The sequence below is a fragment of the Pecten maximus genome, chromosome 3 (assembly GCF_902652985.1).
Source record: "Pecten maximus chromosome 3, xPecMax1.1, whole genome shotgun sequence".
Lineage (NCBI taxonomy): Eukaryota > Metazoa > Mollusca > Bivalvia > Pectinida > Pectinidae > Pecten > Pecten maximus.
In genome coordinates this window covers 49437938-49463913 of record NC_047017.1, presented here as the reverse complement: position 1 = coordinate 49463913, position 25976 = coordinate 49437938, and the positions used below count along the sequence as shown (strand labels likewise).

General features: G+C 35.9%; 2 protein-coding genes across 3 annotated transcripts; both read left to right on the top strand.

Annotated features, from left to right (window-relative positions):
- Positions 1-325: 325 nt before the first annotated feature.
- LOC117324441 (dihydroxyacetone phosphate acyltransferase-like) lies at positions 326-14680 on the top strand. The gene is made up of 14 exons (XM_033880294.1): positions 326-461; positions 1205-1401; positions 1832-2008; positions 2551-2680; positions 3578-3781; positions 4121-4272; positions 5133-5263; positions 6030-6250; positions 7199-7453; positions 7804-7883; positions 9948-10088; positions 10825-11036; positions 11383-11444; positions 11801-14680. The coding sequence occupies exons 1-14, from the start codon at positions 425-427 to the stop codon at positions 11881-11883; spliced, it is 2082 nt and encodes a 693-aa protein (XP_033736185.1). The 5' UTR covers positions 326-424; the 3' UTR covers positions 11884-14680.
- A 506-nt stretch (positions 14681-15186) lies between these two features.
- LOC117324440 (UBX domain-containing protein 1-like) lies at positions 15187-24018 on the top strand. 2 transcript variants are annotated; one of them, XR_004531994.1, is made up of 12 exons: positions 15187-15327; positions 15947-16000; positions 16202-16272; positions 17049-17175; positions 17735-17866; positions 18259-18378; positions 19481-19552; positions 21048-21099; positions 21448-21543; positions 22719-22896; positions 23424-23763; positions 23816-24018. XR_004531994.1 is itself a non-coding variant. In XM_033880292.1 (11 exons), exons 1-11 carry the CDS (start codon positions 15269-15271, stop codon positions 23462-23464), a joined length of 1002 nt encoding a protein of 333 aa, XP_033736183.1. In that variant the 5' UTR covers positions 15187-15268; the 3' UTR covers positions 23465-24018. The 2 variants fall into 2 exon arrangements, 1 of the variants encoding a protein (XP_033736183.1); XM_033880292.1 differs by having other exon boundaries at positions 23424-24018.
- Positions 24019-25976: the final 1958 nt, after the last annotated feature.

The following is a 25976-nucleotide window of genomic DNA, read 5'->3' as shown; positions in this document are numbered from 1 at the left end:
GTCAACTTCCTGTTACGACGGTGTCGTGTGAAAAACCATGCATTACATATTTTGGTAAAACATTAAATGTTTGATTATGTGAAGACTACGGAATTTTGTTGCTAATAGCCATTAATTAATATTTGCGACAATCAAATTCAAATCAATTGATACAACAAATATCAAACAATTCGTTGACCGGTCTTTCATCATTCGGAATTTTATAAAGCAGGTAACATGTTCCTGATACACATAAACTGTCAAATGCTTTTGGTCACACAAACGCTTTGATATTACGATCATAATACTGAAGCGTGTTAAATACATTGTATATTGATCACCCGACGAATCGCAGCCAATGGCAATGTGAAAAACTGATAAAAACACTGGTCTTTGGAATTTGGCCGGTTTCTCTGCTTGTCCCTACTGTCCGTCCTACTTCACCATGGAGGAACAGTCGAGAAATGTTTGGATCAAACAAGGTAACTTGTATTTATTGTCGGCACCATCTTCCTCTTAATTGATTAGATCTATAATTTGGTGACGTTGCTGATGCATTGGTCTACTGTAGCTCTGCATCCAGTATATATATATATATTTGGTCATCATTTGGACATCCCCTTAGCAACAGTCCATGCATCAGATACGATACCATATGTGTCTTCTGAAGTTTTACTGCCCATATAACTGATCATGCATGAACAGCTTACTGAAATAGCCAGAATGATGCTAATATGAATCCTGGTTTGCCTGGTATATCTGAGTAACCCGAGTTTCCTCTCCCTTAAGATATAGATTCACTGTGTATGGTTATCGTTTATGGATAAAGACGGGCCAGCTGGTGATTTTATATTGTTTTCAGACGAGCCTTCATAAAGACTATTAAAATTACTTTTAAAAACTGACGAACCAGTTTGTCCGCATAAGTGCACAGGCCCTTGCTCTGTGCTCTGGCCTCAGCTGTTTGACATTTCGAGGTATCTAAGCTGTTTGGAGTGACTGCATGTTAATAAAGATTTTAACATCTGGTGTCGGAACCAGAGGAAGCTATGTTACTTCAGCTAGCTAGAGGTCTCTTGTTTTTGGTTCTGATGCCAACCAAAATGGCACACGTCATAAGTTTCTTGTTGTGTTATCCTCTAACATGGTTTGAGTAGAAGCTTTTTATGCTCTAAAAACATAGAGAAAATAAGAAAATTGAATGTGGTTGGTTGATCGATTTCAGATGATCCAAAGCTGGTATCCTCAAGACATAAGGACATCTTTGAGGATATCTTAGAGGACCGCCGTCATACAAGTGATGTAGGATGGAGCCTTCGAACACGTGATGTCCCTACTTACAAAAACAACAAACCCAGAACAATAGACCAAGTAAAAGAGCATGTCATGGCCAGTGATCGCGTGAAATATGCTGTTGAACAAGTGAGAATTCCAGTAGACAAATTGACAGTTAAAACATTCATTACTTGCTTAGACACATGGAAGAGAGTTTAAAATGAAGAGTTGATTTATTGACCTCTAGACAAATTAGTTCTTTAAAACTGCATATATTAAGCTACTCTTTCTATTCTTCTGGAATTGATTAAAGAAATAAGAATTTAGAATTACTGATAACTTTAGTTTAAATTTAGTATCCAAAATCAGGAGTCTCCCAGACCTCCTGAACAGGAAATATTTGCATTATTGCAAATGTGTCCTTATCTCATGAAAATGTCATATCAGTTATGTTATATATTTATAGTGAAATAAAGCTCCACATCCACACAAAGTTGAGAAAGATTAAAATGTATGGCTTTATATAGCTTAACTTGACCTTTAAATGAATTGTATGATGACTCAATGTTTTGTCCAGGTCTGTATGGAGAGTGGGATGCCAGCTGATGAGGTGTGGGGTCAGACCAAAGAAATCCTAGAGGAAATGTCACATAACCTCAAAATTGGTGCGATCAGAGGATTTGCTATGTTCCTTGTCAAAGTTCTGAAAGCATTATTTAAAAGAATTTATGTAAATGAAGAAGGTATCCAAAAGGTAAAAAAAAATTAATGTATAGCTACCATCTTTATCTGTAAATAAGGCCACAAATAAGCCTCCTTCTGAATGATCAACTTTAAAATATTAAGCCAAAAGTGGTTCACAGATAAGTTCTACACAAATTTTAATAACAAACTTTTATAAAAGGGTGGTTGGCTTATTTTATTATAAATATGGTATATACAAAGTAATGCTTGTATTGTTACATTGTAATATGTTGATCAACCTGTATCAACCTTGATTGTGAAAGTTGATGATATTTTTTCAATAAGGGAGATAAAACATAATGTAGAACATAAAATGTGTACAAAACAAATAAAAATGAGAGGTCTGATAAGTTTCTATGCAAAGTAATTGCTAGGTTGTAAGATAAATTGTTTACAAGGAATAATTGACAATGTAGTTAATTTCATCAAATCACTGGTACACAAAACTCACGGAGATAATATTTATGTAATATGTATTGTACCTGTCAGACTTTTCCATGTGTAGGTCATTAGATGTACCAAACACCAATTGCATGTATTCTTTTATTACAGGTGCGGACAATGATCAAAGAGTACCCAGTATTATTGACTCCCAGTCATCGTAGTTACTTTGATTTCCTCCTCATGTCGTTTGTGTTTTATCATTATGATCTGCCACTACCCATCATTGCCGCAGCAATGGGTAAGTACAGTATTAGATGAAGGAATATGTTATAATTCCATTACACTTTTAACCATTTTTTGTGAGGTTTTATCCCATGCTTGCACCGAAATGGTGGATATTAATTTGGGATCTTCCTTCCAAGTGGCTGGCTGTCTGTCTGTCTGTCACGTTTTGTTTCTGAGCAATTACTGCAGCATATGTTAACAGATTTTCTTCAAACTTTGTATCAAGGTTTAGAGTCTAAAGGGCTCAGCACATTTTGATTGTTACTTCTCCCTGACATTATTTTTGGCAGAATTATGGCCCCTTGATTAACAGAAATTTACTTTGCTGCTGTTTTCATGCAATAACTCCCACAATTATAATCTGATTATTATCAAACTTTGTAACAGATTTATCGCCCCTTGTTTTTATGAAAAACATTGTTATTTGCTATTAAATAACTCCCCAAATATTTTCTGTAAGTCTTCAAACTTAGGAGCAGGATTCAATGTATTATGGTAATAGCAGACAAGAAGAAAAGTCTTTTCAAATCAGTTTACTTTATACCATAATACATGTCCAATAAAACGTCTTACTTTTGTGTAAGACTTTATTTTATTTCTGTGAGTTTCAAGCAACTCATTATGACAAAACAGAATTTATCATTCTGTCAATCTATAAATTATGCCATGTGTACTTCTTACCTCAAAAATCTTTACCTGCAATATATGCCAGGAAAGCAGGATATATAAATTCCATGAATTTGCTTTTTAAAAATATTTAAGGCTTTTTAATTTCATACCTCATTCTTTATTTTACACGGATGTTTATTACCATATTAAAAACCGTTTATTTTACAAGGATTGTGTTTAAAGTTTGTTAGATGTAAAACAAAGTTCAAAACATTTGAATCAATTTATTTGTTGCTTTTAGATTTCATGGGAATGAAATTCTTTGGATGGCTTTTAAGGAATTCAGGTGCCTTCTACATTCGCCGAAGTTTTGGTGACGACCAGCTGTACTGGGCTGTTTTCACAGAGTATGTGCAGACACAGATATGTAACAGCGATCATCCGTTGGAATTTTATGTGGAGGGTACCCGCAGCAGAACAGCAAAGTCATACTGTCCAAAGTTTGGTATGTCATCTAGTTTCTTCCAAACCTACCTAAGGGTTCATTTTAGGGCAGGATTGTGGGGATTTTACCCATGTATTCATTTTGAATCTCATTGAAATTTTCAGAATGAGCTTTGTCACATCAGAATTCCTATTCATTTTTCTTAAAACTCAAAAATGTTACCATACCATTCATCGTCTAGAATTATCCCTGTAATATTCCTTATAACACAAATATATATTTGCATGTTACATTCATGCAGCCATTTTACCAATATTGATATGAACCTTTCTATTACACATTAGCCATTATGTATCTGGATCCACATATCTTATTTCATAACCCCTTTGTTTCTCTCAGGAATGCTGTCTGCATCACTAGAGCCATACTTCAAAGCTCACATTCCTGACATCATGGTCATCCCAGTCAGCATCAGCTATGACAAAATTTTGGAAGAGAAGCTCTATGCTTACGAATTACTGGGAGTTCCAAAACCCAAAGAGTCCACCTCAGTAAGTGTTCCTAAAAATAGAATTAGTTAGAGTCCCGAATCCCGAAAGAGTCCACTTCAGTAAACGTTGCTAAAAATAGAATTACTGAGGAGTCTCGAAAAAACTTTAAGAGTCAACCTCATTAAGTGAAAACATGGAATTGCCCCTTATTGAGTTTTCCCACAAATTGGGCCACAATATAATTAATGTAACTTCGAACCCCACGGAGCCTCCACCTCAGTAAGTGTTCCTAAAAATATAATTACTAAGGAATTCTAAAACCCAATGAGTCCACCTCAGTAAGTAAAAAGATAAAATTTTCTCTCAGTAAATGTTCCTAAAATAGAATTACTGAGGAGTCCGGAAATCTAAGGAGTCCACCTCGGTAAGTGTTCATAAAAATATAATTACTGGGGAGTCCCGAAATCTAAGGAGTCCACCTCGGTAAGTGTTCATAAAAATATAATTACTGGGGAGTCCTGAAATCCAATGAATCCCCCTCAGTAAATGAAGAAGTAAAATTGTCCCACAAGCGTTCATAACTAAGTGTCAACCTGAGACCATGTTACTTTAGGTATTTGTGATATCCCCAAACCAAATCCAAGGGATTCGTGCTTTAAAATAAAAAACGACTGTTTACTCTCACAAAGACTTTCTCATTCCTAAAAGTTGTATATAAACCAGTCATCAATAAAATAATATTAAATCCATTTAGGGGTTTCTGTAAGAAATGTTGGTCCCGGTATTCAAAACTGAAGTTAATACACTGACTTTCAATTGTGGTTTTTGTTTTGACTTCTTTAAGCTCATGATGTAATATAAAGCAGAACTTATTTTTTTTTATTATATTGTAATCTCTTAATTCATTTTCTGTTTAATAGGCATTGTTTAAAGCAAGAAACATATTGTCAGAAGACTTTGGAAATGTACACATTCATTTTGGAGATCCTCTGTCAATACGAGAATACTCAGTCGGCAAAGTAGACCGAAGCATCCACAACCTTGCACCAAGGTGACTACTCTCCTTATCATGGGGTGTATAAGTTGATGTCTGGAGTAAATATTAGTCTTTAGCTAAAAGTTATATTGTCTTTTATTAAATCACACATTTTATACATCAACTTATATATAATATATACATGTATATACATTTGGAAAGAAAATGTTTAATAGATTTGTTACAGTGTACTGGTATTGTGATGTTCATGTCAATATTCCCGATTAGAAAGGATAGGTTGGTTAGCTGAATAGAATTTATCATGTGTCTGCTAACTGGTCATTGTTGATAATCAATAAATGATTTGGAGTTATATACCACTGTATCACAACAACATCGCTGTTTCAAAGTGGTTCTCAAATCCTTGGTTATTTTATTATTTTCATTGGGAAAACTTTTTGTCAATTTTTTATTGTCATTCCTGAATTATCAATCATACAATGCAACAACCTCTGTTTCCTTTTGTTTGTTATGGAAAATTACAATTTTCCTTTGTAAAATGAAACCTGACTTTAAAGGCATCCTGGAATATCTGTATGCAAGTTTGTTATATTATCCCAAAAAAATAGCTTCTTTGTCTTTATTCATAACTTGTCTGACTCATCGTCAACAAGATGATCGAGTCCCTCTTAATTCCACTGATTAGATCAATTTATGAAATAGAAAGATTATTGTATCAATGTAAACAGGAATATTTAGTTATGTATATACCCCTGCATTTTTTTAAAACTGTCTTGGAATTGCCACATCTCAGAAATGAATATAATTTTTTGTTTAACAGGTATATTGCCAGTCTGTCTGCACAGGAGACAGATCTACTGAAGAGTCTTGCCTACGATCTTGTGCTGCTTCACCTAAAGCACATGGTTATCTCCCCTTGGTCTATGACGGCAGCAGTGATGGTACAGAACAAGGACGGTATACCCATGAGACAGCTTGTCAGAGAGGTTGAGTGGCTCAAACGCCATGCCTTAAATCTAGGGGCATACATAGATTGGCCAGGTTAGTGAGGTGTAATCAGACAGATTATGTGGTTTACCTGTACATTCTGGTTCCACACTCTAGTCCACGTTCTGGTCCACACTCTGGTCCACACACTGTTCCACATTCTGGTCCATACTCTGGTCCACATTCTGGTTCACACTCTGGTCCACATTCTGTTCCACACTCTAGTCCACGTTCTGGTCCACATTCTGGTTCACACTCTGGTCCAAACACTGGTCCACGTTCTGGTCCACGATCTGGTTCACACACTGGTCCACATTCTGGTCCATACTCTGGTCCACTTTCTGGTCCATGATCTGGTTCACACTCTGGTCCACATTCTGGTCCACACTCTGGTTCACGATCTGGTCCACATTCTGGTCCACGATCTGGTCCTCACTTTGGTCCACATTCTGGTCCACACTCTGGTCCAAGATCTGGTCCACATTCTAGTCCAAATTCTAGTCCACATTCTAGTCCACACTCTGGTCCATGATCTGGTTCACACTCTGGTCCACACTCTAGTCCACACTCTGGTCCATGATCTGGTCCACACACTGGTCCAAACTCTGGTCCACATTCTGGTCCACATTATTGTCCACGATCTGTTCCACATTCTGGTCCACAATCTGGTCCACACTCTGGTCTACATCCTGGTCCACACTCTGGTCCACGTTCTGGTCCACACTCTGGTCCACACTCTTGCCACATTCTGGTCCATATTCTGGTCCATGTTCTGGTTCATGTTCTGGTCCATAAAATATCTTAAACTCACCACTGGAAAGCTTTATGCCCTTATGCAGTGGTGGTCAATCAATAGGATTCTGATATTTTGCATCAAAATTATTTTAGGGTGACTGGTCAGACATCAATGCTTTCATTTGATATTCTGTAGGATAAGTTTCCATGGTACAATTAGGTAGAATTTAATACCTAGAAGGTCAAAAATGCATTTGTATCATACAGGTAACGAATCCTCGGACACAGTGGTAAGGAGCACACTACAACTCCACAAGAACATTGTTACCATCAACAAGGACGATGTGATAGAGTTAGTATCAATGGATGTTCCGTCACATGTCAGCGAGGACCAACTTATGCAGTCAGCAGCTCAGCACCTGATGTTGTCTATCTACCGCAATCAACTAATGCATATTTTTGTCCGTGTCGCAATGGTGTCCCTATCCATCAATGTTTGTACTCAGGACACTTTACCTTTAGGTCAGTACATTCTGATACCAAGCAAACACTTTATTGCAACCTCTTCTTGTGTGTTTATAGTATGCTTGGCAAACTAACTAATGGAAGAAGTCTTCCAGAATTTGTAACACAGGTAGGAATATTGAAACAAGACTATAATAGGGGGATTGATTAATTAATACTATTGTAGGATTTGAGTAGGTCAGATTTATTGTTTCTATATTATTAAGATATTTATCATGAAAAAGAGGAAGAGAAATGTGGTATATGAATTGTTTACCTGATAATGTTAAGCTTCAATAGTTCAGTAGAATTGAAGCCATAGAAACCATGTCTACTGAATTATATGTTTCTCTGTGGTTATTTTACAGACGATCTCTACAACAAATATGTGTTCCTGGAGCACTTATTAAACAGGGACTTCATTTTCCATCCTGGTCATACAAAGCTGGCAAGTGTTTTCTCCAAATCTGTATATGTCAAAGTTTCTGCCAGATTTACCTATAATTCAAAATCTAATAGAAGCAAACTTTATGTTATGTTTCATTTTAACCGAATATTACCTACATGTATATATTATCAGCTTTATAATGTATAGTTGAAGTGAAATATGGAACCAGTTATCAGTAAAAATGAAGTAAATGCTTTTAATTTTTAATTTTTATTAGCCCACCATCATCAGATGGTGGGCTATTCAAATCGCCCTGCGTCCGTGGTCCGTCGTCCGTCCGTCCGTCCGTCCCTCCGTCCCTCCGTCCGTCCGTCCCTCCGTCCGTAAACAATTCTTGTTATCGCTATTTCTCAGAAAGTACTGAAAGGATCTTTCTCAAATTTCATATGTAGGTTCCCCTTGGTGCCTAGTTATGCATATTGCATTTTGAGACCAATCGGAAAACAAAATGGCCGACAGGCAGCCATCTTGGATTTTGACAATTGAAGTTTGTTATCGCTATTTCTCAGAAAGTACTGAAAGGATCTTTCTCAAATTTCATATGTAGGTTCCCCTTGGTTCCTAGTTATGCATATTGCGTTTTTAGACCAATCGGATAACAACATGGCCGACAGGCAGCCATCTTGGATTTTGACAATTGAAGTTTGTTATCGCTATTTTTGAGAAAGTACTGAAGGGATCTTTATCAAATTTCATATGTAGGTTCCCCTTGGTGCCTAGTTATGCATATTGCATTTTGAGACCAATCGGCAAACAAAATGGCCGACAGGCAGCCATCTTGGATTTTGACAATTGAAGTTTGTTATCGCTATTTCTGAGAAAGTACTGAATGGATCTTTCTCAAATTTCATATGAAGGTTCCCCTTGGTGCCTAGTTATGCATATTGCGTTTTGAGACCAATCGGATAACAACATGGCCGACAGGCAGCCATCTTGGATTTTGACAATTGAAGTTTGTTATCGCTATTTCTGAGAATGTACTGAAGGGATCTTTCTGAAATTTGATATGTAGGTTCCCCTTGGTGGGTGGTTATGCATATTGCGATTTGAGACCAATCTGAAAACAACATGGCCGACAGGCAGCCATCTTGGATTTTGACAATTGAAGTTTGTTATCACTATTTCTGAGAAAGTACTGAATGGATCTTTCTCAAATTTCATATGTAAGTTTCCCTTGGTGCCTAGTTATGCATATTGCGATTTGAGACCAATCTGAAAACAACATGGCCGACAGGCAGCCATCTTGGATTTTGACAATTGAAGTTTGTTATCACTATTTCTGAGAAAGTACTGAAGGGATCTTTCTGAAATTTCATATGTAGGTTTCCCTTGGTGCCTAGTTATGCATATTGCGTTTTGAGACCAATCTGAAAACAACATGGCCGACAGGCAGCCATCTTGGATTTTGACAATTGAAGTTTGTTATCACTATTTCTGAGAAAGTACTGAAGGGATCTTTCTGAAATTTCATATGTAAGTTTCCCTTGGTGCCTAGTTATGCATGTTGCGTTTTGAAACCAATCTGAAAACAACATGGCCGACAGGCAGCCATCTTGGATTTTGACAATTGAAGTTTATTATCGCTATTTCTGAGAAAGTACTGAAGGGATCTTTCTGAAATTTCATATGTAAGTTTCCCTTGGTGCCTAGTTATGCATATTGCGTTTTGAAACCAATCTGAAAACAACATGGCCGACAGGCAGCCATCTTGGATTTTGACAATTGAAGTTTATTATCGCTATTTCTGAGAAAGTACTGAATGGATCTTTCTCAAATTTCATAAGTAGGTTCCCCTTGGTCACTTGCATTGCATTTTTGGACCAGTCTGTCCGGAAAACAACCTGGCAAACAAACAGCCATTATCGTTAAATCTCAAATTTCTTATATAGCTAGGATTCCCTTGTTTGAAAAGTACTGGAGGGATGTCTAAATTTGCACAGATTAGTGAAATGAAGGGAAAAGTAGAGAAAAGATCAATCTGACATGGAACCTATGAAGATCATTCAATGGTGGGCGCCAAGATCCCTCTGGGATCTCTTGTTGTTTTAATGTTTTTGTTTGTAGGACTTTGAACACTCCCTCCTAACCCTCACACACAACTGTGGTGTTGTGATCAAAGACAATGCTATTCTAATAAAATCTTCCACCAACAAGTACACAACATTCTTCAGCCAGATGTTTGAACCATTCCTGCTCGGATACTGGGTATGTTTTTAAATTAAAGACTGTTTTATGAATGTGTCATCGAATATTAGAGGATGTTCATTAAAAAAAAAGAAGTTTCTACCCATGTGTATGATATATATTAAAGCCCCATACCCCCAAAGAAATATATAAAAATATTTACATTTTGACCTCTTAATAGTTTTCCCACTTAATATATGCCTAACAAATTATCGCTAATCAAAAACTGGAGGAAAATGTGTATTTATGAGAATATTTGGGAAATTCCTAAAAATAATAACTAGGTCCAACGGATTAAGTTTCTATGCAAATTAATCCAGCAATGCAATGGGTGGGTTATCAGTCAACACAAAATGACAGAACGCCGAAAGCATGGGCCTGCCAAAACACAGACAGATTCTGCCAAAAAGAAACGTAAATAGGACTGTAATTGGCAAACCCCCAGGATTATTTTAGGAAACGAATTGATTCGTTAGAACTTAGCAAGAGAAGAAAAAGAAATAGACTTGAATTCCGATTTTGTCAGACGTCTTTTGGATTGCTGGTTAGCTTTTTCCATCTTCCTCAAACATTGGCAACTTCACCGATCTGAATTTTATCAATGTTTTATTGTATGCATATTACTATATATTCAACTTAGTATGTTAAGTATGTTTGTTGTATTGGTCAGTTATTTCGAGAATATAATTTAACTAGTATATGATAATATCTGTTTTCTTCTCACTTAAAAAGAATTTTTCTAATGCAAACTTTTCAGATCATGTGCCGGTGTCTTTTATCATTACACACTGATGTTCATGGTAAACCTAAGGCCAAGACTCCCAAAGTAATCGCTAAGGAGGCCCAGATGTTGAGCGCCAGACTTCTGAGGGAAGGGGCTGTCAAACACTTAGAGGTTCTCTCCCTTGATATCCTTAACAACGGGCTCCATGCCCTCTTCCACATGAACGCAGTGTCAAAGGAGAAGAGGTATGTTGAAAAATATTAGTCATGTAAAAGAGAGCCTGAGATACTGGTTCACAAATGAATCCAATGACTTAACTGTGTTGGGGGTAATTTACATTTAGTGACCATGTCATGTATTGCAGTGAAAATATATCAAGACAATAATACAAAATAGTGTGTGGATGTTGAGGATTGCCTTTATTCTCAATTCTGCAGGGGTACTAGGGGTACCTGGTAAACTTATAGTTTACATGATTTACATACAAAGGGAAACATATAGTGCAGTAGAGCTGTTGGTGTAACCTTGTAATGTTGTCCTGGTACATGACTTGATTAAATATTGATGATATATGACCCTTGTACTTTACAGAGATGGGCAGGCCTATATGTATCCCAACACCATAGTTCTTACCAACGTCTGCGAACAACTAGGTGAGTCAGTCTTCAATGTAGAGCCGTGGTTACTTACACTTATATGTTCATTAGGACATCATCTCTGAATAATAACCAGAATGGAGTGAGACATTCATTTCCATTTTAGATGTTTACCCTCCTTTTAATACTGTCCTACTTTTGGTTTTGTTGTCGCAGTTCTTGGCTTGTCTGTTTTACAGAGATGTTATGCAGTACCATCAAATGATGTGATAATGGATGTTGGAGTACACATACTGATTAAAAGAGTTGATTCAGATGTAAACATTGTACCAAGATATTAATATTACACATAAATGTTTAAATATGCAGTTTATGTCGGCGTCATATTAAAAATGTCAATTTTTCTTTTGTAGAAAAATTCCTTGATGTTCCACAAATTCCCATGACAAGTATCCTGGTAGAATCTAAAACAGTGGTGATCAATGCAAAATTATAGACATGGGCAGAGCCAACTTAGTAACAGACTTTTTACAGTGGATGGAAAACAGCTGAAATGTGGTACTGAGATTCTTGTGTCCAGCGAAGGCAGTTGACAGAAATGTGTCAAAAAAAGACAAGTGGCATGTTCTGTTTAAAAGTGATAATGTTTCTGTTTTTTTTTAAGTTTGTTAATTACTCACTAGTTGCGCCAGAGGCAAGAATCAGTTACCAGTTAGGCTGTCCGTCTTTCACCTTATCTGGGTCCTGTCAAGTATTCTTTCATCTACAACTGCCATATATATTTGATGGAGTATTACTATGCATATATAGTGAAGTAACATTAGTTGGAATGATCCACTTTATTTAGAGATAAAGCTTTTTGTTCGCTATGCTACATTTTCTGGTGTATAACTTGTTTATTTTGTCATCTAGAGTTGTCAGATTTGTATTTGAGGACTCCATTTGATCGCAGGGCATCATGTTATCAAGTTGTGTTCATATGTTGCACTATTTACCGTTGAGATGAATTGATGGTGCTGATTGACCATTTGGTAGGTTAGGGTATTATTTTCTTCAAATACTCTACCTTGTTATAGGCCAATAAATGTTTTATTGAACTGCTATAATTTTCTTTATCAATTTATTAATGATACAGTGTATAACTACAGGTGCATGTATCAATATGACAACTGACAATGATAAAGCGATTAAGAACTTGTAACAATATGATCAGTTTGATAATGATGTGATAACTGTAATTACCGTACATACCTAGCCAACTTTTATATAATGTGCACTGTATTAACACAGGCATCTGCTTCTGGTAAGTATTAATGGAAAAGATATTAGACCCTACTCATACTACATCAACAAGGTGTAACACTCGAAAAATCAGAAGTGGGGGCGAACTTCAATTCACGTTCAATTTAAGTTTAATCCGGTACAGATATCAAATGCATGTAAACTTCAGTAACGTACCTTGGTTTAGATTCCTTAAATATCAATGCACATGTTATTCTTTTGTCAGAGTTATTCTGTATATTTTAGAGTTGAATGCAGGGGAGCAATCTGATTGGTTGACAGCTCTATAAACAATGCTAACTAAAATTGTCCACCCTTCAAGTCTACTTCCATTCCACAGTCGATGCATCGTAGATCTTCAAGTGTTACAAGTTGTTGAAATAGTATGAGTAGAGTCTAATTTTTTTTTTATTAATACTAACCAGAAGCAGATGCATATGGTATTAATAACAAATTTAGCAAACCTATAAATATTACAAAAGGTTTTATTTTATCATTTCTTCTTATCATTCCTTGAAATAGCCATGAATAATATTGGTGACAAAAACGTTTCTCCAGTAGATATATTGTATAAATTGGTTTCTGAAATTTGTATTTATTTATAAAAAAATATATATAAAAAACAATGATGCTTAGGGAAAAGTGGCCTGTGCAATTCGATTATGAATTATGTGTCATTATCTATAATGAACATTTTATATTGTTTATAATCCATTGTCTTCTTTTGACTTTGGTATGATCGTGTTACAATCGAGATATATGAACATACCCAGGTATTTGTATTTGACAAATTTTTCATGTTGCAACCCACATTTTATAATTTGATTGTGATTTGTAATACAGCTGTCTTTGTCTTTTCCAGTGAGATATACATATGTATTGTTTTAGTGTAAGAGTCTGTTAAGTGTATCTCTATATGTACTGCAGTTTTGAAGAATGTGTAACTTTTTTTTTTAATGGAATGAATGGAATACTGCTCAGAGTCCTGTGGCTTATGTGTCGTGAAAGTGAGCATAGTAATTATAATATATTTTTGAAGGACTTAGATAGTTCTTTGTCAAGATGTTGCACTAAATTAAAACAATGTACATATATAAGTCTTAGTATATTGTATGTATGTACACAAATTCTATGTTTTGTCTCCAATCTATATATCAGATTGAATTTTCATTATACACTTTGTATCTTGAATGCTACAAAGGTATGTACAATTTAATTGTTTCGATATATATTTCCTGGAACTTGGAAACCTGTTACAATCCAATATGAACTTAAAAGTGATAATGAATCATTAATATTAAGTGTATGATATACAGCATGAAAGAGTTCTGATTGTCTTGTTACTGGAAAATTACATGCCTGTATAAGAGAACTGCTTTGTGATCTTATTTTCTACACCTAAAGCAATTCTGTGAAAATAAATCTTCTGAGACAGTGATTTTGATAACTAGTCTACAGTTTACCAGCGTGATACCAGATTACCTATACAACATTCCTGATATAACATGGTCCACCACCTAGCATTATAGTCAATATCTATTATCTGCTCAATTCATACACTAGAATATTGCAAAACTTGTCTCAATATGGAAGTACTGTTTGTCCTTATAAAAATATGATAGAAACTTGTATTAAGCAATCACCCAACCAGTACAACTGTTTATGTATGAAATCTGGAAAGGAAATCCCTGTTTGATATAGAAGGGTTTTAATTGTATGCTTCCTATGTTTTATTTGAACAATAACGTTCACTGTTTTTAAATATATTATAGATAGCAAGTCCCAAGACACAGTAATGTCCTATTTTTACATACAGTATGACGGAAACATGAGTTGTGTGATAGTGTACATGGTAACAAGGCAATTGTTGCTGTTTTTGAGGTGTGTATACTGTGAGAGATTATTACAGTACATGATAATTAAGATGTATGTGTTTATAGGTATATAATCCAATGAATCAATATACCTTGCAATAATTCTAGATTATGATGATAATAAAATATTACAATGTTGATTTGTCTTACTTGTTACTGCATACTATTGATAAAGGCTTTCAATGTGATTAGATGTATTTGTCTCTATCAATCTGTTTTCATTTCTGAACGAAATTGTTATCAAAAAATGTTAAGACTAATTATAAGAAGAAGAAAAAACATAACGAAGACAATAGGGTTTTCCATCCGAAATGGAAATCCCTAATTATGAACGAAGGCAAAACAAATGCCTCTATATCCATATCTAAAATTATGTTATTATATCAAATAATATATAAATCATGCATTTTATCATAATTTTCATCCTACTTAAAATACAAGTGCCTGCAATTAACCAGAAAAATGTTTTAAGATTAGTTCGCTCATCATTCAAGTAGAAGCTCGAAGCTCTCATCATTCAAGTAGAAGCTCGAAGCTCGTAGCTCGTATCAAAGCGAAATATTTGGTAGTGTGCAACCTAGCTGACGATTGTCTTATAATTATTCCCCTTGTTCTACCTCTTTTATATTAAAGGCTTAAAACTCGAAACGTGTAGTCGTGATTTTACAAAATCTGAAAGAAGCTGAAATAACGTTTTGGAACAGAGATTGTTATAATCTGTCAGCTATGGCATCTTCAGTCGACGTACAGACGTTAATGGAGATGGGTTTTACAAAAAACAACGCGTAAGTCGATTGGAAATAATGTAAATCGAAGCCGAATCCTGAATTCGGAAATATTTATGTGGGCCTATAAGCTACTGTAGTGTACTGTAACACTAAACAATTTCACCTTAAAAGTTTTACGGATAAATCTGTGCTTTTTGCTTCTTTAAGATATATAAGAAGTATACATTTCAGTTCTTTTTGCGTATGTAGTTAATTGTAATTATCTTGTGTGGTGACGTAATATTTCTAAAAATAGATATAGATCTACTTTCTTTTTGTAAAATAACATGAATATGGCAATAGGTATACAAATAGTCATCTCTACTGTCAGTATAGCATGTCTAATTTATGTAAAATTCTGTTTTCCAAATCATACAAGCAATCAAAGATTAGTGAAATACTGCTTAGACAGACCCATCACTTTGCCAGTAAGAACCTATATATCCCATCCTTGGAAACCCTGCCACTTTCTATATATCTTCTATTTACTTTTGTCTGTCCTTTACTGTTATACTTGCAGTTGATGTGGCACAATAGTCAGTTTGTTGAAGCTAAGTTTATCACTTATCAATAGAAAAAAATTGTGATAGTACAGAATACAATGTCAAAAAGTGCATTTAATGTTGATTATTTACAGGGAAAGGGCACTCGCAAAAACTAGATACCAGGGAGTACAACTAGCTATGGATTGGTAAGTGGCATGAATAGCAATGCTTTCACAGCAGTTGAAATGAGCAAATTATTAACGTTTTTAAATGAAAAATATGCAAACCTGTCAACTATATGGCATTACAAACTGTTGTCTAGAGCAAACCCTTACCTTGAAAAAAGTACGATGGTAATTCCAGATCTAGAGCTAGTTGCAATTGTAATATCAAAATGCTTCTTGCAGGTTGTTTGCTCATGAAGATGATCCAGATATCAATGAACCCTTTGAAGCACCACAAGGGCAAGTACTAGGAGGTAAAGTAAAACATTAAAACATTAAATGTTCCACAAGCGTGTACTAGGAGGCAAATTAGAAATACACAAGATAGAATTGATCCATGCTGCTGGTTGGATGTTTATCAATAGAGTAGAATGTTGAATGTTTCACCTTATTTGCCTTAATGTAAATTGATTTTACTCTTATATTTGATTTCAGATTTGATAGCATAAACAATCATTTGACTATGTTGGTTCTTACTATATAGCTAGGTACTTTTTAATTTCAAGTTAGAGTGCTCTATTAGCAATCTTTATTATGCTGTCTATGAAGCTTTACAATTATGTTGAATCTAGGTTATATATCATAATTATCTTGAAAACATTTTTGCTTTCATGTTTTACTTGACAAATGTACAAAGCAATGCAAATTACTAGTGTAGATATTGGTTGTCTGTCTGTCCATCCTTCAACATTTCCTTTAAATCACTACTAAATTCTGAACAAATTTTGGCACGAAGCATTGTTGGGTAAAGGAGATCCAGTGTTGTATAAATGGTATGTATGGCTCCCTTGGGGCTGGAGGGGCATTGCCCAATAAGGTCATTAAGTCATTATATAATAAGGGCCAATAAGTTGTGGATAAAATGTTGAAAATGAAAATAATAACCAACCAAAACTGTTCCCAGCAGTATCCAAATAAGGGGAAAAGATGGTACATACACATGAAGATAAAAAAGAAATGGCAACGTTTAGTGAATGAACCTTGTTAAATAATCCAAGCATATAAAAAATCTAGTTATTTTTCACTCCAGCCACTACTGTTGATATACCGCCTGCTCAGACAGATGGCAATGTGACTGTGGGAGGTGGCGGAGAGCCTGGAGTATCGGGGGAGACCGGAGAGGCTCCACAGCAGGCTCATTCTCTCAAATGTGATGAGTATGTTTGTCATCAATACAAAGAAGTTTTCAAAAAGATATTTAACAATTGTTACTTTCAGGAGCATTTTTGTTACATTAAGACTTTATTCAGCTTTTCATGCCATATATTAATGTAATATAGAGGATAAGTTCTATGGGTTTGTGAAGAGAAAATGTTTTTATACAGAAAAAGGTAGACATAAAAAATGCTTTGAAGATCAATTCTCACATTGAACAGAATATCGATCAAGGATGAAGTAAAGATAAATTGCTAATGGTTAAGTAATACTTCACATTCTTATCTTAAAACATAAAAATTTAATACTGAGTGAATCACTTTACTTTAAAAAAAATATCCATTTTAGGAGACCTGTAGAAAATAAATGAGTTAAGTATGATATTTATGATTTTATTATCAAGTCTGTGTACATACTTCACATGTTTCCTTTGAATTTATAAATTGACCCAATGTATAGCAACATTTAAGATAGCATTTGTTGCCATTAATAAATGGTGTACCACACATCAAACATTTATTCAATAGCAAAGGAAACATAATAATTACTGGGTTGTTTCAGATGTGGGAAGTTGCTTAAAGGAGAGATGGATGCCCAAGCACATGCAGCCAGAACAAAACATTCCCAATTCTCAGAGTCGGTAGAAGAAATCAAACCATTAACAGCTGAGGAAAAGGCAGAGCAAATGAGAAAGTATGCTTTTCATCATATGTCTTATAATTACATGTTAACTTCATTTCATGCCCAAATAATGTAAACATAGAAATATGAAGGGTATTTTACACTAGATACACCAACATCATTCAGCTGTGAAAATTTCTCCCATTGTTTTGTGCTGTATGTGGTATTTTTGGAATGTGTCCAAAAGAAAAATTGATTGTGGAAATAAATCCCACACGTATAGCCTACCTATCCAAATCACGAAATTATAGAAATAGTCACGTTTACAATATACTTTAACTTAACATGTGTGTGATTTTCAGAAAGAGCAAATACAAAGAAAATTAAAAGTAAGATATTTTTCCTGTTCACATTTTGATTAACTGTGTATGGAGGATGATCATGTATCAAAATTTTCATCAAAGGTTGCAGGAGAGAATGAAGAAAAATAGACTTGAACGGGAAGAAAAAGAAAAACAGGATGCACTAGCAAGAGAAATACAGAGGAGACAGTCTGGTAAAATGATCATTAACACCAAGCAGAAGTAAGTTGTTGCATGATTATTTCACACATATTAGAGACAAAAGCTTTATCCTATTAATCAAGTTGAGAATAGTTGGAATCATGCTCACAGTGTGTAGATTTTCAGACACTTCATATGTCTACATAATAGTACATTGAAATATCACAGAACGACTTCAATTACTCATGTAATGAAGAAGAACCTCGGGGGGTCAAAAGGTCAGTAACAGTTGTCAAGGTAACACTGAAGCCATTATGTTTACTGTAAATGTTTTCTGGACTACAAGTAGCATACAGAAAAACATTCCCAAAATTCTGAATGAGATTGATCAGTTTGGTATAAATGTGATTTGAAAAAGATGTTTATCTTAAACACAAACAATGATTGAAAACTGTTTGCAAGCTTTCGAAAATGTTTCAAACAAAATGTTCTATGACAAAGCCTTGACAACTGTATACTATTCGGTGATGGGAAGAAAGTGTAAATCAGCTGTAAAAATGCCAAGATACAATTTTGTCCCAGTAACACTAATGCTGCCGGCAGTCTGAAGGACAACATCCAAAAAGTGGTAGAATGGTTCAAACATCACCCATCCCTCGGACCTTTCTACATACTTTGAAACATCACAGAAGCATAATTACATAATTACACCTACTAAATTCTGTCTGAGAGGTCAAAACAGCATGGTGATAATCTGTCTGTTGTGGGGGCCACAGTGGCCGAGTGGTTAAGGTGTCCCGACACTTATTCACTATTCCTCCATCTCTGGGTTGTGAGTTCTTAACCTACATGGGACAGTTGCCAGGTACTGACCATAGGCCGGTGGTTTTCTCCTTGTACTCCAGCTTTCTTCCACCTCAAAAACCAGGCACGTCCTTAAATGACTGGCTGGTAATAGGATGTTAAACAAAATAAACCAAACTAAATCTGTCCATTGTCTATCCAGCATGCAACTTCTTCTCAATACCTGATAGGCTAAGATTTGTAAAAACACTCTAAGGATTTTTCCTGATTAACTAAAAAGTCTTGAATGTAGATATTTAGCTGCTAGATTCCCAGGATAAATCTAAATAAAGTTGATATAACAAATGATAATGACCTGAATACCTTGTTTGATTGATAGGATTGAGGAGACTGAGCTTAAGAAAATTGCAGAACAACGACAACGAGAGAAACGAGAAGATATGGAAGCAAGGTTTGTAGCACACATTCTAATTATCTTGGTTCCTAATTCTTGGTCCTGACCAACATTGCTCTAGACATAAGTATTATTACTCTGTCGTGTAAATCATATATGTAATCTATTAAACTCCTATTTATATTTATCAATGCCCTTCAGGTAGGGTGTAAAAATTGTACTATATCATGATCAGGTGACATATTCTAACCGCCTTTTGTCTTGTTGTGCGTCCGTAAACAATTTACATTTTCGACTTCTCCAAAACCGCTGAACCAAATTCAATGAAATTTGGCAGGAAACTTGTATGGCCAAAGGTCAACCAAAATTGTGAATTATATGGCCCGACCCTCCCAGGGGCCTGTGGGATGGGGCTAAAAAAAATCAAAAATGTTCTTCTCAACTCCCAGATATGATGGAATCAAATACTTTTTAAAGATAGAAAGGTCTCAAGGTCCTTTACTAAAATTGTGAATTCCATTACCCTGGGGTCTCATGTTTCCACCTGGAGTGGGGGTAAAGTTCACTATAATTCATAAATGGAAATCAAATTTTTGAGCATCAGTTGTTCCAATTACCATTGGAAATAATACAAACTTGGATATAATTATCATCATGGGATGCCTGTTGTGAACTAAATGTATATTGGCACTGACTGCCCCCAAGGGGCTTTTGGCCTGGCCAAAAAGGAACAAATTAACTAAAATTTCAAAACACTTCTTATTAAAACCCAAATAAGGTAGAATCAAATACTCTTCATAGATGGAAGGATCTTATTGTGCTTTACCAAAATTGTGAATTTCATGACCCTGGGATATCACGTTTGCCTCTGGGGAGGGGGTAAGCTTTATTATAGTTTATATAGGGAAATAATTGAATTGACTTAAATATTTCAAAACTCAGGTGACAGTTCCTATTGTCTCCCTCGACATTGCTTCACTTTGGGCTTTATTTGAGAGTTCGCCTCTCTGGGGAAGCTTCAGGTTTTGTCCAATGGCTGAGAGTCTCTTAAAATGGTAGCTGCTATTCCTGCTTATCGCTCAGCATTTTTGGACGACAGGGTGTGGTGTCCTGCTGGGTGTCTTTGGCAGTATGCTTCAGTGAAGTAGCTCTTAAAAAGACGGCATCAGTTCTGCACCATCACAAGGAGACAAACATGAACATACTTTAGCACACACACAGGAAACAGTATTAAAATGAAAATTGTTGATAGAAACCTTTCACAAAAATCAAACCCCAGTCTTAAATGTGTATCATAATTAAACTGATTTATCATTACTATTTACAGGTTTTATCTGTGGGATTTGTCCTAAGTCCCTGTGCTATAATTAAACTTACTGTATAAATAAACATACATATCAACTGTTAGTGTGTGTTGTGATCAAGGAGCAGAGAAGCATAATGAGAAAAAGGAGTTGATGAACTGTTCATAAAATGGAGGTTAAGGGATTGTACAAAATATATAAGGGATATTATAGTTGATCGGGTATGATGTTTTTATTCCTGTTTTCAGACGGAAAGTAAAAGAGGCAATAGAACGTGACAAGGCAGAAAGAGCAGCAAAGGTCAATGCTTTCCATTCTTTAGTACATAAGCATCTCTCAAAAGTGTAGAATAATCCTAAATTTATCAAAAACATTTCTTAATCATAATATGATTATAATTTTTACTGTATAAATACCATTACTGAATATTCATTTTATTGAAAATAACACGTAGACCAAGGATAAACTGTTTTATGGACTTTGGAAATCAGTATTTTGCTTCAAATACTGACATTAACTGTGAAGAATTGTTGGTATTTTAATTTTGATATTCATTTTTTGATGAGCTGTAAAGCTCAAAGAATTAGATACCTTAGAACACAAGCACACTATATATTGTTTTAAAGTTGTTTCAACTTGAATTGACAGAAGAACAAACCAGATGTTTCTAAGACTGCTACAGCTCCACAACCTACACCTGCTGCATCTGTGGAGAAAAAATCCTACACTGATTGTCAGCTTCAGGTAAATACACCCACACTAAACATCGGGTACAGGTATAAAATACACCTGTACTGATCAACATCAGCTAGGTAATGAATCTGGGGGGGGGGGGGATAGGGACCGGTATCCTGGAATCAGTTTGTCCTTCTGTCTGTGTACATTACTTTGTTCAGACAACTCTGTGGATGTAGCCATTACACACTGCATTTGTGCAGCCAGGACTTTCATGCGTTTGTAGACAGATCTTGTCTGAATAACTCATATAACAGTTTTCATTCAAACTTTTCAGAAACTTTTGTAGTCTGCACTCATGTACACTTAACTTGTGCATCTATGCTTACTTTATTATTTGGTATTTAGCGGCTTTATCTTAATTAACAAGTGTTTAGGGCAGAGTTAAAATAAGGGTGGATTGGCGGGCATTACCTGGTTAGTCAGCTTTCTTGGCCACAGTTCCCATTTGTGTTGTGCCTGACTTTTGTGTCATCTGCAAAAAGCAAGCGAAATGTAGGTATCGGCGGTAGGTAGTGGTAGCGGCAGGCATCCACACACAGGTTTTGGTGAGATAACTCTAGTTCCCTTGGCCCGATCAAATTCACACTTTATGCAGATCTCTCTTATCACAAGTGCTTGCTTGGGATTGCTTTGGATTGCTTTTCAAGTCTGAAGGTTAAAGGACAAGATCACTGTTACTGAAAATAGAAAATTAGTTTCCTTGTGATAACTCTAGCTCTCTTTGGCCAAATAAACTCTAACTTCATGTAGGTCTTCCTTGCCACAAGTGGTTGCTTGGGATTGCTTTTCAGGTCCAGAGGTCAATGGCCAAGGTTATCATTACTAAAAATAGAAAACTTGTATTATTATAATTTGAAAATCTGTTTCCATGCAATAACTCTTGTAATCAACCAACTTTCTGTGCGTTCACAATTTGAACAAGAACATTACATTATTGTATTTTGATGTTTGGTCAAATCCATCCAGATGAGCATTGAATGCCCTCTGGGCCTCTTATGTTTAATGACCTGTAAGGCTCTGGAGCAGGATTCATTTTCTGTATACATGTACACCTTCATAGTTTTGAAAATTAGCTTTATTGGGGAATCTTAAAACAAAATATAAGTAAGTAAAAATAATTATCAAAACTATCACTTCAACAGGAGGAAGTAGGAGGTATTAATCGCCATGGTTACTTGTAGATTCGACTTCCGGGTGGAGATACATTAAACCACACCTTCTCAGCCAAGGAGCCACTGGCAGCAGTACGTTTGTATATCCAGATGAACAAGCCAGAAACTGGAGCTTTCAATTTACGCCAGAATTTTCCACCTAAAGTCTATCAACAAGAGGATTATGAAAAACCTTTAGACCAATTAGGTAATTTTATTCTATATGTTTTATCTGAAACAGGAAGTGTTGTGTAACTGATCACAAGAAAACACATGGCAGCTTGGTGGTTATCATGGAATTTGACAATTGAAGTTCTGAAAGGATCTTTCTGATGGTTTCTATCAAGACTCATTGAAGTTTGTAATATTGTCATTCCTGAAAAGGTGAAGTACAGTCTGCAGATCTTTCTCATAAATGGAGTACTGCCTTGTTTTGGAAACACAATTTTGAGCTGGAAGCAACAAAATATGACTATTAGAAATCATATTTTACTCCTTACTATTCTAGTCTTTAACTCAAATGATGTTTTGATAAAAAATCCACGCTATGTTATAATTGTAAGCACAGCTTTTTGCCAAGAGTTAATAAGAGATAGTGTCAAACTAACGGATATATGTCCATAGAATAAAAGAAAATCTTATACAATGATGTAACATTTTTCTGTCTAAGTAGCTTTTCCCATGTGACATGTCATTTGTTGTTTTCTAATAGGGTTCTCTCATTTTCTGTTACAGGACTAGTACCAAGAGCGAATCTACTTGTAGTGAAGAAGTGAATCTGTGATATATAATGTACCAGTATGAACCTATACATTTCCATGTCAGCTGCCATTGAAGAAATAGTTGATGCATTGTGCTAGGGACTCCTTCATTGTGTGGAAGATGTCCGTCTGTTACTTTCCATGAAAGATGTTTTAAATTTGTATTACATTGTACATGCACAATGAATTTCAGCTCGAAAGATATTTGTCACAGATATACTCTTAGTAGTGCCAATTGTCTGTACTTTTATTATGATGAATTCACAACTATAATTAACTTACAACATAATGATGCATTCGTATATGCCTGATAGGTATGTGTTTATTGACTGACAACATAATGATGCATTCGTATATGCCTGATAGGTATGTGTTTATTGACTGTTCAGGGAAGAATCTTCCTTCATCTGTGTGCATGTCTCATGTGTTTTGCTGTGATTGTAACCATTGTATTCAAGTGAAAATGTTTTATTTGATTACATGTATTTATAAAATGCATCTTTCTTGAAAGTAATTGTATGCCTTACACATTTCCGAAATAATAAAAAAATCTACAGATTTTTTGTAGCCGAAATAAGATCTTATTCAAATGTGAACAGGACAAAAAATACATTTTATTCAACAAACACCGCCGGGGGGGGGGGGGGGGGGGGGGTTAAATTGAAAAGTCCTTCACCATTCCCATCCTTCAAGATAATGCCAATAAGCAATTTTTTTAAAGGAAAAACTGACAAGCAATCGTAGACAGATGGACAACCATTGTTGTTAGCTCACCTGGTCCAAAGGACCAAGGTGAGCTTATGCCATACCATGGCGTCCATCGTCCGTCCATCAACAGTTGACTTTTTCATAACCACAGACTCAAAATTGTACAAATGGTGGGGACGACACCACCCACCCACCCACCCCCGCCGGGGGGGTCTTGGGGGGCGGGGCCAAAAAGGGTCAATTTGGCTAAATTGATATAAACAATTTAACTTCTTCTCTGAAACTAAGCAATGGATATCTCTCATATTTGACTGGTAGCATCCCCTTGGGGTAGGGATTCAAAATTGTACAAATGATGGGACTGACCCCTCTAGGGGATGAGGGGTGGGGCCAAAATGGGCCGGTTGGCTAAATTGATATAAACAAATTCTTCTCTGTAACTAAGCAATGGATATCGCTCATATTTACCTGGTAGCATCCCTATGGGGTGGGGATTCAAAATTGTTCAAATGGTGGGGCTGACCCCCCTGAGTCCTGAGGGGTGGGGCCAAAAGGGATCAATTTGGCTAAATTGACATTTTTAGCCCACCATCATCAGATGGTGGGCTATTCAAATCGCCCTGCGTCCGTGGTCCGTCGTCCGTCCCTCCGTCCGTCCGTCCGTAAACAATTTTTGTTATCGCTATTTCTCAGAAAGTACTGAAGGGATCTTTCTCAAATTTCATATGTAGGTTCCCCTTGGTGCCTAGTTATGCATATTGCATTTTGCGACCAATCGGAAAACAACATGAACGACAGGCAGCCATCTTGGATTTTGACCATTGAAGTTTGTTATCGCTATTTCTCAGAAAGTACAGAAGGGATCTTTCTCAAATTTCATATGTAGGTTCCCCTTGGTGCCTAGTTATGCATATCGCATTTAAAGACCTATCGGAAAACAACATGGCCGACAGGCAGCCATCTTGGATTTTGACAATTGAAGTTTGTTATCGCTATTTCTCAGAAAGCACTGAAGGGATCTTATTCAAATTTCATATGTTGGTTCCCCTTGGTGCCTAGTTATGCATATCGCATTTTGAGACCTATCGGAAAACAACATGGCCGACAGGCAGCCATCTTGGATTTTGACAATTGAAGTTTGTTATCGCTATTTCTCAGAAAGTACTGAAGGGATCTTTCTCAAATTCCATATGTAGGTTTCCCTTGGTGCCTAGTTATGCATATTGCATTTTGAGACCAATCGAACAACAACATGGCCGACAGGCAGCCATCTTGGATTTTGACAATTGAAGTTTGTTATCGCTATTTCTCAGAAAGTAATGAAGGAATCCTTCTCAAATTTCATATGTAGGTTCCCCTTGGTGCCTAGTTATGCATATCACATTTTGAGACCAATAGCAAAACAACATGGCCGACAGGCAGCCATCTTGGATTTTGACAATTGAAGTTTGTTATTGCTTTTTAGGTCACCTGAGACAAAGTCTCAAGTGACCTATTCTAATTCCCTTTTGTCCGTCGTCGTGCGTCGTCCGTCGTCCGTCGTGCGTCCGTAAACAATTTACATTTTCGACTTCTTCTCCAAAACCCCTAAACCAAACTCAATGAAATTTGGCATGAAGCTTCTATGGCTAAAGGTCAACCAAAATTGTAAATTATATGGTTCCCAACCCCCAGGGGCCTGAGGGGCGGGGCTAAAAAGGGTCAAATTGACTAAAACTTCAAAAATCTTCTTCTCTACTCCCAGTCATGGTGGAATCAAACACTCTTCATAGATGGAAGGGTCTTAAGGTGCTTTACCAAAATTGTAAATTTCATGACC